Source organism: Amia ocellicauda, chromosome 5 (assembly GCF_036373705.1).
Source record: "Amia ocellicauda isolate fAmiCal2 chromosome 5, fAmiCal2.hap1, whole genome shotgun sequence".
Taxonomy (NCBI): Eukaryota; Metazoa; Chordata; class Actinopteri; order Amiiformes; family Amiidae; genus Amia; species Amia ocellicauda.
Genome location: NC_089854.1, coordinates 5158077 through 5175916, shown reverse-complemented (window position 1 = coordinate 5175916; position 17840 = coordinate 5158077). Strand labels below are relative to the sequence as shown.

The window sequence follows — 17840 nt, the reverse complement described above, 5'->3', positions numbered from 1 at the left end:
CAGCAGGCTTGCTCGGTACTGGAGGAGTGACTTTTGACACAGCGATTTTCAGCTGAAGAGGGGGCTGATGGGATTGTTTACAGTGGAACAGGGACTATAGCTTATTTAATATCGAATCCTGTTACATTCAGCCTCATTCATGATGCTGTTCATTGGTGTTTTAACATAACCTGTCATAGGCCTTTGTGTACAGCTGACAAACATTAATTGTGCCAATTCATTTTTGGGTGTATGGGGGTTTTCATTGGACATTTTTTACACACAATCTGCTTCCCCTTAACTGTGTGTTTTAACATCTCATAACATCCAAGTTCAGCCTCACCTCAACCCCCCGAAATTGGTGCCATGTGATCAGCGCCATCTTATCCGCCTCACCCTGTATCCACTGTCATACCATAAACTCCCCTGTGCCATAGCAGAAGACATCCCAAGTCCTGCCTCTCTGTATTAATTCTCAGGGGCATCTTATGTCTGTTTTGACTGGGAATTTTCCCAGAGAAAGACGGCTGACACGACCACTGGGGAAGTGCGCTTTTATTGGAAGACGCCGGCACGGATTTCTCACTCCCGGCTTTTCTCCGACGCGTAAACGCGACGTGAGCTGAGCTGTGTAATCCTCCTAAAAGGGCAGGGGCCACTTCTGTAAGACGGAGAACTTGAATGGTAAACACGATCGGCACCCGTCTACCAAGTGTGAAATGTTGCCTTGCAAAATACTTGCTCGGTGGAGTAGAAAAGCCAATTTAACTGATCCTGGGCTGTTCTCCGTAATAATATTACAGCCAGTCCTGCCCTTCTGTTATGAAGAAGCCTGTTCTCTTCCACGGGGCTCGAACAGCCATCACAGTCAATGATATGCGTGCAATTAAAATGGGAGGTAATTAATAAGCGCTGCCTCCCTCCCTGTATTCTGCTCCGTCGTTTGATTTCTCATTCATTTTGCACAATAGGCTGAGCCGAGCTGCTGCCGTCTCAAAGTACTTCGAAAGTACTTTTCACGTGCTTTCAAACCGCAATTATTATTGCCGCTAAAACTTTAGTCTCCCACTGAAATTTAAATTGCATTTCTACCTTGAGCGTTAACCTTTAGACACGCGGCAATTGGTTTTTTCAGAGACATTAATTATTAGTATCAGGTTTAGAGAGAGGAAAAGAAATATACTGCTTTTCTGAAAGCCTGCATGATATTTATTAATTGCTTGAGCTTTGCTCGCGAGAAAACCGTTGTGCTAAATAAACTTTGAACAGTGTGAAGGCTAAATGGTTTTTATTTCCTCGTCTTTGTCTCGCGCTCATGCGTGTCATGTCTTTTCCACAGTCACTGCTAATGTTCTTGGCCTTGTGAAAGAAGAGCACAGTCTTGTGTCATACAATAATATTGTGTCTCTGCAAGCAAACGGATACCCGTTCTGATACAATACAATACCAGAAGTAATTGGATGAGCTTCCCTCTGCCAGTGATGGATCGCACCAGAGGTCACACGCTACACAGCGGGTTTGCTTTTTGAAGGATGCTGTAACTCCAAATATGTATTTGTATTGGACCAAAGTGTTCTGTAAGCATTGATGCAATTGATGTAGTGCAATAAATCATGAATTGTACCATAGTCTGGATCAGTACAGAACAACACAGCCATGATTTGACATCAAGGTTTTGTTTGGACACCCCGTATTGTAGCAGGTGTTTGTAGGTAAGATCAGAGACTGCGCTAAGTGGACATGGGCCACTGGCCGAAAGTGTTAAAGGAAAGGTTGCTTTATTGTTCCACCACTTGTAAAACAATAACACGAATAAATAACTAAAATCAAATAAAGCAACAACTTGCCAGTGAAGGTCTGCCGGAGAGCAGTTAACGGACAGCTGTATCTCGACTGATGCACTGAGTTTTGATACCTCATTACCTCCCCCTTAGCGCTGTGCGCAGCTCTGTCACGCCTGTCAGAAATGCTCTCCTGCCATTGGCTCCTCCGCCCCGCTTCCGAGAGCGGTCTGAGGATGCCGCGGTGAACTTGAGAGACCTTCCCATGACAGGGCTCGGGCAGATAACACAGGCACTCTCCCTGCATTTCGTACAGAGCTGTCGGAGTCAAACAGAGACGGGATCCTTTATATATTTTTATATATATATAATATATATATATATATATATATATACTGTATATATTCACCATTCCTAAAATTTACGCTCAGCCAGTGCAATAAAATGCATCCAGACAGATGTGCGGAGCAGTAATTAAAGGAATAACTGCCACTTTGTTGGCTGTCTTTATCTCAGTAGTTGCGGTAATAACGATACCGGTGGTGGAGCCCATACCGGTGCTATCAGCATTAATAAGAGTTGCAGAGCTCGGATTTTATACCCTGCTCTGCAGTCATCGCTCCTCCATATGCAAGTTGAAAGTTTGATGAGGATTAGACAGACATCTGAGTCTCAGTTGTGCCCAGGGCTTTACTTCTATTTGATATTTCGAGAAGACACGATGGATCAAATCTCCTCTTTTGCCCAACCACCACACTGTGTACAGTTGTTAATGTGCTGAGAGCGAAGGGATATTCCTATCTGGTGCATCCTAGCGTACGACAGTGGCTCTGCTTCCCAGGCACATAGGTATTGACGGTCAGCATTCAGACTAGATGACGTGCGTGGTTTTGACACACTCGGAAAACCGAGAAATCCGTTTCTGGTTATCCTTAAAATAATCTGAAAGCAATGCTATTCGCAAGCCTTTCTCTGTCGTCTCTCTCGTAGTGACAGAGGCGGCTCCATGTTTCCCAAACACAGCCTCCAGAGTTCCTCAGAAGTATCTGCCACTTTTGTCTTTGTAACAAGTGCCCAGGGAAGTACCGGAGCTGTACACAAACACTAAATTGATTCCAGTATGCAATTAATTAGCCCAATTAAGCAATTTGGAGGCACGCAGCAGTGAAAGGCCGGATTCCCGGTGGGCGTGTGATAGCAGGATGCTCATCCCGGGAGCTGTGTTCATCCTGGAGGCTTGTTGTCTCGGTGGCAGGTGGCCTTGACACTCGCGGACAAGACGAATACATAAATATTCCCCTCCCCCCCCATTTTCACCATCTTTCTTTCTCTCTCATGTTTTCACCCCTCCCCCTCCCCTCTTTCTTCTCCTCTTCCATTGTTCCAGTCCATTTCATCGAGGAACCCGTGACTCGATCGATAACCCGCCTGGCCGGGACGGTGCTGCTTGCGAACGTGCCTGTTGTCGTTGGCGTCTGGGTGTGGGGGGGTGTTGGATGCTGCGGAGCATCCAGGCAGGTGTTTAAGCTTCTCATTACCTGCACTCTAATTTAACACAAGCTAATGAGCCCTTTCAGAGAGGCGTCACTGCTCAGTGTGCCTGGACGCGGCTATTAGTTAAAACCGGACCACAGAGAGGCGAGCGAAGACTCTAATTACCTGCTGGGCGTTTGATGGTATACGTACTTAGTCTGGTGTCATGCTTTATTCCATCAAGGCCTGGGATTTATTGTCTAATTAGCCATGTTCCACAATAACAGATCCGACGCTGCCTGCCGCCCCCCGGACGACAGATTCCATTACTCACTCCCCGCCGCCGTCCTCTCAGGATGGCAGAGTAATTACAATCATTTAGCACCGCTTTACAACGTTGCGGTCCTTTGCCTTCTCTTTGTCCGCATACTTTTTCTCTCCTCTCTTTCCCCATTTCCCCTTTTTCGTGCCTTCTGTCAGAAGGTGACGGATTGATCTGTTCGCAGGCGCACATGTGCAGACATGAATATTTATGCGTTTGTCACATAATGAGATTATTGCCACTCCTTTAAGCCGTGTCACGGATACATTGATGAAGCCAGGCGTCCCTCGCACAGCTGTCGGTGAGCTGATGCCACAGGCCAGTGCTTGCTTGAGGGCCGGCTCTCCTGGTACCGTTACCTGAGCTCTCAGATTACTCATTAAATCAGATGCTTGCTTTCCCAGATCCCAGACTGTGTGGACCTGCTGCACCTGGTAAACAGAGTTAAAGTGTTCAGGCCCTGTCTGTGTACCGGGAAGAACGGTTATATCCATCCATATGAGCGGACGCTTAGACCAGTGCAGCCGCTTAGAGCTCACAGAAGCAAGGGGGACCTGTTTGACCCCAAAAAAACATCTCTCATCTCCTAACTGTGTCTGACCAGCGCCGGGCCAGCGTGTCTGTGTGTCTGGCGGCGCGAGAGTCCTGTCATGTTGTTTTATTGATCCGGTCGGTATTTGTCAGACATCCAGCGTTCGCCAGTGTGATCACTGACCTGGAAGCAACACTGCCAGCTTCCTGCAGGCGAAGTCAGGCGTCGCTTTTACATCCATTCACAAGCACTGACCCCACTGATATCTCCCCTCCCGGCCCAATGTTTTGATACGCCACCATCGGGGCTGTTGTGTCTGGTCTCCTGGAAGCAGGGCTACAAACACGGATTACAGACGGTGTCCTGGCTTGTGTTCGCTTTACGTCAGCAGCACAATTGGTGGTGAAGGTAAGAATCGAAACCTCAAAGCTGTGCACAGTCCACCTCTGGCCCTGACTCCCACCCCTCCCTCTCTTGCAGGTGTTCGAGAGGATCCTGTTCATCTGGGCCATCCGCCACCCAGCCAGCGGCTACGTGCAGGGCATCAACGACCTGGTGACGCCCTTCTTCGTGGTGTTCCTGTCCGAGTTTGTCGGTGAGTCCCGTGGAGCTTGGTCCCCTGACAGCCGCGCGATGGAGTCATTGAGAGCGGGACTGTTTTCCTTCCTGTGTCACGGTGATGTCGTGTTGTTAGATATACTGGACCTTCACAATTAAATCCTCCCCGCGCTGGCAGTACACTATCAGCCACAGCAGTATTTACTGGCTGTCACGTCGTCCCTCCCCCCAACTAAAATAAGTTCTTCATAGTGTGTGACCTGATATAATCCATTACTGTTGAAGAGAGGCTTGTTCTGTTCCCGTTGATAAGGTAGTGGATCTCATGTCACCATCTCAAAGTCACTTGAGTTGTTTCAGGAGGACACTTTATTCCGTCGCACCAATTATTTATTTTTATGTGTAATTTATTTGCATCTCCTGCCATCTCACTCAGAGAGACTGAAGAAACTTGGACACATTTCAGGAGCTGCCTTCACATTTATCTTTTTGGGGGTTAATGTATTTTTTGTCAAACATCTGATTATAATAATATAAGGAGGCCATTCGCTCCATCGTGCTTGTTTGGTGTCCATTAATAACTAAATGATCCAAGGATCCTATCCAGTCTGCTTTTGAATGTTCCCAAATTGTCTCTTCAGCCACATCGCTGGGGAGTTTGTTCAGATTGTGACGCCTCTCTGTGTGAAGAAGTGTCTCCTGTTTTCTGTCTCGAATGCCTTGAAGCCCAATTTCCATTTGTGTCCCGGGTGCGTGTGTCCCTGTTGATCTGGAAAAGCTCCTTTGGTTTGATGTGGTCGATGCCTTTCATGATTTTGAAGACTTGGATCAAGTCCCCATGTAGTTTCCTCTGTTCCAGGGTGAAAAGGTTCAGTTCCTCAGTCTCTCAGTAGGACTTTCCCTTCAGACCTGGAATAAGTCTGGTTGCTCTCCTCTGAACTGCCTCTAGAGCAGCGATATCTTTCTTGAAGTGTGGAGCCCAGAACTGTCCACAGTATCCAGATGAGCTCTAACTAGTGCATTGTACAGTCTGAACATCACTGCCCTTGTTCTAAACTCTACACTTTTGACAATATACCCTAACATGCCTTTTTTTATTGCTTCTACACACAACGATTGTAGTACAAGTACATGTCTTTGGTATCCGGTCGTGTCGTGTTGTTTGCACGGGCCTGCTGGGCGCTGTGATGATGGCAGTCTATTATCTGGGCACGAGGAGACGTCCTTCAGTTGGCGTTTGACGTTCTCCCCCGGCTTGCGACCGCCAGAGGCTGTTGTGTGAAGCAGCTCACACCGGGAAGAAAAGGGTCATTACCGGCCATGTCAAAACAAGACAAACCGCAGTTACTGTAATAGAAAAATCTCTATTTCTCCCAGAATCAAACAAAGCACGAACCCTGGCCGTCTTCTCTTCTCCTTTAGTGTGCATCCATGTCTGGCGCTCTTCTCTCTCGGTTTTGTCTTGAAATTGCCACATTTTTCACAGCCAGGACTTGGGATACTCCGTCACGTCAAGACTGGGTGACTAGTTAAAGTGTTTTTTCTTTCTTTCTCTCTTTCGACCATATACACTGCATCACCCAGCACTGTATTATGGCAAGTGCATATTTTAATCGTGCCGTTGTGTATCCTTTCTACGCACAGAGAGAGAAACAAGATCTCTGCATCACATGACTTTCGCTCCCTGGCCCTTCGCTTGACACATGCTGCAACTGTTTCTCTTCCTTTCTCTTCCTTTCCTTCCCATTTCTCTGCAAGGTTAATTACTTATAGATAGTTAAGTATTAGCGTAGAACAAAGGCATTCTAGCACAAATGAATTGATCTCTTCCACTCTTTACCGCTCCTGAAATGTCATTAGTTTACACACAGAAAGATTACCCCTTCACCAATCAATTACATTGCTTTTTTTCCCCTCTCTCTCCCTCGCCTCATTATTGAAAAGTAGATTTTTCACACCGATGCCTCTGTTTTGTTCAGGTTTGTTTTCTCCCGTTTAAGAGGATGAGGCCCGAGAAGTGAAGCCAGGGAGCCTTTAGTCGATAATTCAAGTACAATGAGCACCATTGATCCAGGGATTTATCTGTTTACAGAGATGGCTGATGGGAAAGCAGAAGGGCTTTGCCCGAGATCAATTGCTGTGAATGATACTTATAATCCCAACATGCCTCTGCAAGAGATGAGAGGTGAAGGGCTTCCAAAACATGATTTATTTATTTATATTTATTTGATTATTTATGTATAAATAATATATCTCTCCTGGTTTGAGGAGTGAAATACGTATTGCAGCCAAGTATAGCATGCAGTGAGTAATCGATGGCCTCCATTTTGTTACTTTGTGTATTTAGCATTATACCCTATTATTGAGGTTCACTTTAATCTGGCTCCATTAAGTGTCCATCGTTCTTTTACCCCATCTTTCTCTCCGCCCGCCTCTCCGAGTTGCTCCCACAGACGCTCTGTATGCTCCCCGCGTAGCGTCTGCCTGCTTCCTGCGAGGTTGTTTGTTTTTCCCTTGTCTTTATAATTTATTTGGAACCTTAATGATCCTTCATAACAGATGTTTTCCAGAACTTACGTGCTCCGAAGAGGCTCTTAAAGGCACCGCGGTGCCTGCAGGATTTGGAGTTGACGTTCAAGTGTGTTTGTGTGCGCGTGTCGTTGGCTTGCCAGACGACTGCTACAACCTGAGCAGCCACTGCTTCGCCATCATCCTCTCAGTTTAATTCGAGCGGTGGAGTGCATTTCGAGGAGCAAATGTTAACCGGATGAGAAGAAAAAGAGAACAATTAGGGAGAAACATGGAATTGAGTGGAAAGAAAATGCACACGGACACACGCACCTGGGGTTCACATCTGTTTTATATCCCTTCTGCACTTTGAAGAATGCAAGATGATGTTGTCCATGTTAACATACTCTGTCTTTAGCCCCGTTTTTAAATGCTTTTTTCAGGTGGAGCCGAACACCAAACGATCAAATATGATAGTGTCTAATATCTGTTGCACATCTTCAGCCGCTAATTGAATGTGCTCTATAATTGAATTCAATTAAATTTCATTGTATTATGTTTAAGTTATTACTGAAACAGTGCCATAAATGACACTTTAGTGCTGAACAGAGTTTAATGATCTGGAGATATGTGACACGTTTACATTTTTCTTTTTGCCTCCTTTTGAGCTGTTGTTCGTATTCTGTCCATCCCAACGTTTGGACCGGTTTTGTACCTGAGAATTAATATTGTGCAAAATGGACAGACAAACGCAGTGGAAACACACATGCACACACAGTTCTGTTGGGCTCGGGGCAGAGCCGGTCTCTGGGGGAAGACGACCCCCTCTCCCGGTGTCACGGCGGCACAAGCAGACGGTGCCGCTCCGATTGCTGATGAAGATAAGGTGGCGAGTCTTAAATAGCCCTTGTCGCCGGGGCATCATTCTGCTCTATTCACCTTCACGTCTGCAGCAAAATTGAGGACATAGCTGAAGACATCGCTGGTTCATTCATGTCTACAGAATGAGCTGTAAAGCGCAATTCCAGCTTGTGGCGGAAGGTTGAAGGTATTGAAATAACTGCTACCTTTGAGCGAAATCTTTGTGCTCGTCGCGCCAGGATAGCGCGCTTGAGGCGAATACAAGCATAGCCTGTTCTCGATTGCAGGCCTGAGTTTTCCATTGTAGACTCTGACAGCTGGCTGCTATCTGGTTTGCACACCAGGACTCTCCAACTGCGTTCCTGGAGGGCTGCCGTGTCTGCAGGTTTTTGTTCCACCTCAGCTCTCACTTACTTAATTGTGCTAATTACCTGATTAAGTGAATTAATTCTTCTCCAAATGCACCAAAGTGTTTTGTAGATACTGTGCCTTAGCTGGGATACTATTTTAAAACAAATCGGCAACCCTTCTAGATTTCTGTTTGAGACTCCGATCAGATTTTACCGTGTTCCATTTTTGGCCAAAATATTTGCATCACTCTCTATCATTGGGAGAATGTGTATGTGTATTGTAACAGATGTGTTATTGTTATAAGTGTATCATGTGCAAATAGGTGTAATTACATAGTGTGACCAGGCCATGGGGGGTGGCGCTGTTCTCAGTCCTGGTCAGAGACCCAACCTATAAGCCATGTCTCAAATCGCATACTATGCTCAATGCACTTAACTGTGGACAGCATACTAATTGTCTTAGTATACTATGTAAAACATAAACATCTTTATCTACTGGCCAATTTGCCTTTTATTTTTATTTTATTTTTTGGTTGCCTGACATGTTAGAAAAATTATGAAACAAGTGCAGACATAATACAGTTAAATCCTAGGTATGCACTACAGGGAGGGAGGGAATAGGAGAGGTTACACATCTACATATTTTATGCATAATAAATGTATTTAAATTTAAATATTCCTCGATTTAAGTAAAAAACAAAAAACAAAATCATAATTAAAAAAATATATATATACAGTTAGATCCATAAATATTTGGACAGTGGCACAATTGTCATCATTTTGGCTCTGTACGCCACCACAATGGATTTGAAAGGAAACAATCAATATACTATTTTTTTAATTTCTTTTTTTTCATTTAGCATTTGTTCTTCTCTTAACCTCCTAAGAATGATATGAAACTCTCACAAGAAGGCCTAGTTTAATAAAGTAAATGTTCATGATAATTTCTAATTTTCCTCTTGGAAATTGAAAACAGAAAAAAGCAGCGACGTCTTTAAAGGATTAAATACGATCTCTGATTCATTGATTATTTCATTTTTATTACAGAAGCGAGCTCACTTCCGAGGCAAAAACAACAACAACATCAGAAAATGCACAGACCCTCCTAGCTGTGGTTTATATAATCTAAGATGTTGGCTGTGATGAAATAGTTTCAGATAATATCATCTCTCCTTGTAGCGGGACGCATAGTAATCATGTTCCTGTGTTATTCAAGGACACTGACAGGATATCAATAAAAACTTACATATCATAGCGTTTCAGATAATTACAGAATCTTCTGTCTATTGGTGTTCCAGTTAAAGTAGTGGGGTGTCCGAGATGTATAACATTATCATCTATATATTATATAACTTATTTCCTAAGGTATTGCTTCAGCTGTGGGTATTCAATGCCTATTCAACTGAAACCAACATCTATTCCCAGCAGAGGGAGCCGAACCTGTGACACCCAGTCTATCGAACCAGGTGAAAGTGTGTCCTTCCCCCTTTGTGTAGTCATCTCGATTCCACAGATACCTTTTGCCTTCTTCCCTGATTCTGGCCCCATCCTTTAATCAGTACACAGCAGTAATGATGCATGCAAGGGAACAACAAAGCACATATATGTATACCTTCCATTTGTTCTGGAATAAGAATACTACCATTTCAGAGTTTTAGAGCACTTTTTCAATCTGTTCTGTACAAAAGCCAGCAGGGAGTACAATGCGGTGGTTTCCCAGCGTCCTGTTACGCACACTGCAGTAGCTTGACTCATGGCGCTCTACTTTCACAATGATGTCAAGGGACAGAGTGGCTCCTCCGAGTCTGAATTGTATGGCTTGGCAGGTGGACAATCGCACATCATATTCATCTCCGCATTAGCATTCGGGACAAAGGCCAGCTGACGTGCCTTTACAGAGTCCTGCTCGCTGAGACAAAAGACAGTGGGCCGGCACTCGAATAAGCCTGTCACCGACCAGCAGGGACAGATTGTTTGCTGTCTTGTGTTTGTACCGAGGCTTTATCTGCAGATCCATACCAATCGATTGCATTATCCTGAGTGTATTGGATGTCGACAAACACCCTTTCCTTTTAGAGAAAGAAGGATAACCCCTCCAATCGATTGGAGCTGCTTGGGGTCTTCGAAGGGTTGAAGGTGTTTTGTAAAATGGCTCAACCCTTTGTTGTTGTTTTATAGTTTGCAAGACTGTTCGCACGTTGATGGAGATGTAAAGAGTGGGTAAGAATAAGACTGAACTCCGAAGGTGGCTTGTAAAATTACTATGAATCGAATTTTAACGAGCTTTAGTCTGCCGGTTACATACACCTCGAAAACAAGGTAATAGTGTGCAATTACCGCAATAATGACTTCAATTAAGAAGTAAAAGGCCAACTGAACAGTATTTAATGAATAATTATCAACGGAAAACATGTCGTCTCCTTCGCGGTGTGAGCAGGTTGGGTTTGTTGGTAATATTGTGTTCGGGAGCTCTAGTCTAATTTTTATAATTCATAATTGAATAAGTCCCTGCTGTCTCTGCTGTCCCTCACGCGCTGCTGGCAGGCTTGAAGAGAGACACGCTTCAGTTGGACACGCTTGCTCCCTGCATATGGCCGAGAAGCAGAGTTGCTGGAGATATACAGACGTGCTCATATTTGTTGGTACCCTTACAGCTCATTGAAATAATGCTTAATTCCTCTTGAAAAGTGATTAAATTAAAAGCTATTGCATCATGTATACTTGCATGCCTTTGGTATGTCATAGAATAAAGCAAAGAAGCTGTGAAAAGAGATGAATTATTGCTCATTCTACAAAGATATTCTAAAATGGCCTGGACACATTTGTTGGTACCCCTTAGAAAAGATAATAAATAATTGGATTATAGTGATATTCCAAACTAATTAGTTTCTTTAATTAGTATCACATGTCTCCAATCCTGTAATCAGTCAGTAGTCACTGTGCTGTTTGGTATCACTGTGTGCACCACACTGAACACGGCCCAGAGAAAGCAGAGCATTGTCTGAGGAGATCAGAAAGAAAATAACAGACAAGCATGGTGAAGGTAAAGGCTACAAGGCCATCTCCAAGCAGCTTGATGTTCCTGTGACAACAGTTGCAAATATAATTAAGAAGTTCAAGGTCTATGGAACTGTAGCCAACCTCCCTGGGTGCGGCCGCAAGAGGAAAATCGACCCCAGATTGAACAGAAGGATAGTGCGAATGGCAGAAACAGAACCAAGGATAACTGCCAAAGAGATACAAGCTGAACTCCAAGGTACGCACCATCCGTTGCTTTTTGAGCGAAAGTGGCCTCCATGGAAAAGACCCAGGAGGTCTCCAAACATAAAAAGCCATACTTGAATTTGCTAAAATGCATATTGACGAGCCACAATCCTTCTGGGAGAATGTCCTTTGGATAGATGAGTCAAAACTGGAGCTTTCTGGCAAGTCACATCAGCTCTATGTTCGCAGATGAAAAAATGAAGCTTTCAAAGAAAAGAACACCATACCTACAGTGAAACATGGAGGAGGCTCGGTTGTGTTTTGGGGCTGCTTTGCTGCACCTGGCACAGGGTGCCTTGAGTCTGTGCAGGGCACATTGAAATCTCAAGACATGTCATTTGACTGTTTTGAAGTGGCCTTCTATGAGTTCTGATCTGAATCCTAACGAACATCTATGGCAAGAGCTGGAGCTTGCAGTCCGGAGAAGCACCCATCAAACTTGAGACAGCTGGAGCAGTTTGCTCAGGAAGAGTGGGCCAGACAGGTGCAGAAGTCTCACTGAGAGCTACAGAAAACATTTGATTGCAGTGATCGCCTCTAAAGGTTGTGCAACAAAATATTAGGTTGAGGGTCCCATCATTTTTGTCCATGCCATTTTCATTTGTTTTATGATTTACAATATTATGTTGATAAACAAAATCAAAAGCAGTCTGATTTCTATTAAATATTGAATAAACAATGGTGGATGCCAATTACTTTTGTCACTTTCAAGTTATTTCAGAGGAAATTGTGCATTCTTCATTTTTTGTGGAGGGGTACCAACAAATTTGAGCACGTCTATGTATTATTTAAATTATATAATACATCACACTACATCAATACTAATCAGGAAATTGCAGGCTTTGTGTTTGTAATTAAGTTTTCATGAAATACTCTTCAGCTGACCTTTACAAACCGAAACCAAGAAACATTTCACGCCTACAGGACCAGAATTTGAATGCATCCCACTCTATAGGTCTGTTTATCCGAGGGCAATCACTCCCTTTCTGCTCTTCTTCTCTGTCCTGCAGAGACTGATAAAGCATTTGCTTTCCCGGATCTTGCCCTCGTGTCTCCGAGGCCATCGTGCTCGGGGCAGATGCAGTAATTCACTCCCGAGTCTCCACGGTTGCATGGGAGGGAGTCGCTCCAGCACTCCGGTCTGATGCAGATCTTGTTCCCATCTGCAGTTTTCCTTAACTTGATTTTGCAGAAAAGAAAGAAGCCAGCGTGTAGCAAACCTCCTCCCTGCTTTCTCCCCTAAGCTATGAAAACAATGCAAGAGAAAATGGAGAGCCAGTGGGATGTTGTTTGTGGCTCGGTTATGCGACTTGACTTTCTACAAACAAATTAAGTTCTTGCTGCTTTTTTATACGATTGCAGGGACTCGGCAATATAAGAAGGCAACCTGGCAGACAACCAAACCGTTGTAGTTTATATACTGTGCATGAGAAGTGAAATAAGTTAAAAAAGAAGGCAATCAGTGCGGAACAAGCGTCGTTGTCCTCAAAGAGGAGGTTGGGTTTGCTACATCACTTCCCATCGCTCCGATATGCAATAGCTCATTTAACTGCCCACTGACGGACAGTATCCCACACTGCCCTCTGCTCTCCGCACTGTGGGGGACACGCCTCTGCTTCAAGGAGCCAGAGAAACCTTAACCTAACATTTTGCTGACATATGAAGCCCAGCCGCTGGGCCGTTTCTGGGACAGTGGCGTGTGATTGCAGAACCTCTGTGCTGCTGATCAGAGAGCTGGGGCCAGTGAGCCAGAGAGAGGTTTTTATAGGGCCGTCCCTGAGCTGCACACTCACTGCACTGTATCATTTAATCACCTCAGCTCATCAATAGTCAACACAAAGCAATCAGGCAGGTGCTCAAATGTTCCACGCTCCTGTTCGAACTGGTTCCACTGCAGTTACCTTTCTTGTCCTGCAGAAGGTCCTACTGGTTGCTTAAGGGTAATATTTTCCCTTAGTCATGTAAATCCATGCAAGTCTTGTTCTCTAAAAAAGCTTTATTAGTCTGCATTTGAAAACATCTTCTATTGTTAGTCTTCCGTTCCTCTATAACTACTCCTCATACAGCTCTTGTACCAAACTTAAAACGGTTATCCGTCATGATACCGTTTAGGTTGCTTGTGCTTTTTGTATGGCTCGGATCAATAGTGATTGATCTATGATTGATTGAAAACACCAAATTTCTCATTGACTTCAAGGGTGCAAAGTGTGAAATTCCATTCTCGTGCACAGTAATTCCAAAGCTGTGTGCTCAGTAACCAATCAGCATTGAGCTGTGCATTGCATAGCCAATCAGCAGTCAGTGAAAGCATTATAATACATTTTCTGTTAGAGCATTATTTTTGAATATACTACATTCATACATAACTTTTACATAACTTTTTTTTTTTTTAAATAATGTGTAGTAGCAGCATGTTTTCATTATTTAAATATAAGATTTTTTATATAATGGTATTTTGTTAGTCAGCTTACAACATATGGACTTGCAAGACATCTAAATCATGAAATTGTTTAAAAGATAACACACACACAACCCACACACTTTATTTGCAGTATTTAGACTGTTTTTTTGCCATCATAAATCGTAGCCTACAGCTAGAATAGTTTGAAAAGTTGCGGTGCTTAAAAAAAAAAAAAATAGTACAAACTGCAAAATTAGTAATACAACAGAGAAGGCAGGTGTACCTGTAATACCAGGGGTTGCATAATTACTCTTGTGAAGAAGACCAAAAGAAGGAAAATCACTAAGGAGTTGTACATTTTCCATGTACTTCATCCTTGAACCCAGGGCACGTGTGAACACAAGGCTTGTGCTCTTACACATGATAAACCAGTGTAGCCGTGTGTGTGGCATCCGCAGACAGCCGTGTCAGTTCTCACTCAGCCTTGGCTGTCATCATCCCTGTCAGGACACTCGCCCCCTGGGGCCTGGCACTCCTGATTGTGGGAAACCTAATTGCCACTGGCTCTGGGCACTTAGAGAGCTGCAGTGTGTCTGTTATTCTGCACACTTTCATCCCCAGTGTGCCACTTCCCAGTATGTGTCTGCGGCCGCTATGTGCTTTCTCATTCGGTGCCAAGTCTGTGCATTGAGCTCCCTGGCAGTGCAACACAGGGCTAGCAGAGACGCAATAAAATAAGAAGCCTTTACACTTTAGCTATGAAGTCAAGTGGTGTCTGTTTTGTGTGCAAGTGTTAAATATACCTCCCCCCTCCAAGAAAGAAAAGGTGAAAGAATTGTTGTGTTACATAAATTAGATTTCCCTCTGCCTGAGTTATTGAACACAGAGTTGTGCAAACAAATGCTGGTGCTTAAACAATAAATGAATCAATAAATATGCGAAGCACAGAAGAAAATAAAAGCACAATGGCGACGGGGAGGGCGGGGGGCACAGCGAGAGACTCGGATTAGATAGAGGATGACCAGTGAACGGGTTATGGGCAGAGATGGCTGCGGTCCCTCCGTTCATTAGCAAAAGGCACATTAGCGTAATGGAGCGGACGCGATTCAACTCTCCCTGCAATTAGTAACTTTCCCCAGAATTTAATTACGGAGCCGTGTTAACTTGCAAAGACAGGTAGACCGAGGTAAATGCAAATCAGTAGATGGTAAATAAGTCCTACCAGCCTTTCTAGGTTCTCCGTGACTGGAATGATTCTCATTTAAGCTGTCCTGTTTATGTTAATTAGAAGAGGAGAAATATGTACACATCGGCAGGTTACACTTTATTGCATCAGTACTAATAAACTCACAGTACCGTGGATTGGTACCCAGCTAACAACTGCTTGAGTTCTCCCGCCCGTTCCCTGGTTGAGGGAACGGCATTACAACCAAAAAGAGACAACACGAATAGGAAATAAAAACAAACAAACTAAATGTTAAGACTGAGAGCTACAGCTTCATTACTGTAGTTGATGTTTTTACTCATCAGTCCCATTTCCACGGCAAATCCCTCCCGTGGGGCTTCTCTCAGCTGCCAGGATCCGCGGCTGTTTTGTTTTAGTCCTCTGTTTACCGACATTAGTAAATATTTGCGCCAATTGAAAAGGCCAATTACGCTCGGTCCTCCAGGAGCGAGGATGACGCTTGATCCATAACGGAGCAGATTGACTCCCGAGCTCCCCGCGCTCGTGCCGCCGCTAAACCTTGTGGGTAGGGGCTGTGAGAGCTGACGGCAGAAGTGCATGGCCTTGACCTTCGCTTCACACTACGAAGTCTGTATGTCTCCCGCTTTAAAATGTTCCTAGTCACTAAAACAGCCCACTCAACTTCAATTCCATAATACCAGTGTGGTTTTTAAACTGCAGGTGCATGAAAACTCTTAACTGTTAACAAATAAATCTGCATGAATTTAAAATACAGCTGAGGGGGACTGGAAACCTTCTGCTCCACGTTCTAGGGGTCTTACTGACATATTGACATCTTCTCTTTTGGTGTGTTTGGCCAAGATTTTAAAGCAGCATCCTCGAGATGTTCCCTGGGTTAAATTTGCACTTGATGTGTACTGGTGGGAAGAGAGGACCAGAGGCTCAGACAGGAGGGCTGATTGAAGAAAATATAGATTGAATTTGCACACGCTAGTGACCTAAAGCGAGTTTTTATTTATGCATGTGCTGTGTGTGTTGCATGTCCACAATTAGCTTTTTGTTGAAAGATTGCAATCTCGTTCGTTTGTGCTAAAGTGCCCTCCAGGCGGCCGCAGAAATGTGTCCTGCTTTCTTGTGTTGCCTTTGATTTAAAGGGTCTCATTAACTTCCTGTACCTGCTTTTGCCCCTTGTGTGCGTTTGTGTGTGCGTGTGCGTGTGCCTATGCAAATGATTCTGCACCCCGGAAAGGCTTTCTTGATCAACAATTAGACCTGGTGAAAGAGTCGGGCACTCCTCCTCTGTTGCGGAAAAGTGATTTTGAATAAATCGCAATCCGGAGTCAAATAGGAGAGTGTAGAGTGAGCTCTCGGGAGAGACAATCCTTTGCCTGGCTTTGATGTCTTTGGCTTACAGTTGCGTGTGATGTGAGATGCCGGGGGGGAGAGAGAGAGAGAGAGAGAGAGAGAGAGAGAGAGAGAGAGAGAGAGAGCGTTCGGCATGTGCTCTGAATGCACGATATATGGGACGGTGTAGGAGACAGTTTAAAAATAGGAATCCGTGTGAATGAATTAGGAACAGCGTTTCTGACGGAGAAATAGAAAGTTCAAATCAGACTGTCTGTGCATATTAATGTGTATGATCTTTTGCCTTGCACTGATTTGGATACACATGCAGTAAGGTACACGCAGACTAATAGGTTTTCTTATTGACGCCTTTAATGTTTTATTCCTAAAAATCCTCAAGTGGGTTCATTTTCTGAGCTCAAAGCGCAAGAAAAAGAGGGAAAAGAAAATGAACCCACTTGAGGATTTCTAAGAATAAAAAATGATCCCATCCTAGTTACTGGGCTTCAGGGTTCATGTTTGACATCCGAATGTTAATACAGGCATCTCTCTGTGGGTGTGAATACATATATTATAATTTTCCAGCTTTATTTTGTTCTGGTTCAAGAGTGGCATCTTTACCAGACACCTTGTAAAAACAATATTGGATAAAACAAAGGTTTGGAATGTGGGGTTTGCTCTGGAATCCTGCGCACTTCCTGTTGCTCACGTTTCGCCTCGAGACCTGGTGGCTAGCGCAACTCTGAGCGCGTGTGTGCGGACAGACCCTGCAGCACCGCGGACTCGATTTATTTCGGGTTGAGGCGGAGTGAATCAGCATCCAGTGTCCTTGGGTTATGGCTCAGCCTGCTGTGTGCGCCACTGATTTCTGTAATCAGGGCAAGGTTTCCGATTCTCTCGGTTATGTAAAAGATTGCATTGAGTCCTTTTGTAGCTGCTGACAGTGCCAGCCCTGCTCCTGTGTGTGTGTGTGTGCACGCGTGTGTGTGTGAGAGACAAGCCGGACGCTTCGTGCATTACACATTGTTTGCCCTCTCTCCTCTGGCTGAATTCACCTGTACTGTATCTACTACCTAACCCCTCCTCCGTATTATTTATTTATTATTGAATTCATTATCTCTGAGGCCTGTGTCCTTCTTCTAACATTATTTATTTGATTGCATTCCCATTGACACAGAGAAAGCCTTCTCTTTATCGTTCTTTATCAGCGTGGAAGGGCTGAAAGACATACGCACAACAGGGGTGTGTGACACATGCAAACAGTAAAGAAATCCCCAAACA

The 17840-nt window shown here is 44.2% G+C and overlaps 1 protein-coding gene across 4 annotated transcripts in view; it reads left to right on the top strand.

The window, feature by feature from the left end:
• tbc1d22b (TBC1 domain family, member 22B) overlaps positions 1-17840 on the top strand; it is a 94077-nt gene that overhangs the window by 43409 nt on the left and 32828 nt on the right. For all 4 annotated transcript variants that reach the window (XM_066703409.1, XM_066703408.1, XM_066703407.1 and 1 more), the window contains one exon: positions 4568-4682. In XM_066703409.1, the coding sequence (XP_066559506.1) occupies positions 4568-4682 (115 nt within the window). The remainder of the gene's footprint in view (positions 1-4567; positions 4683-17840) is intronic.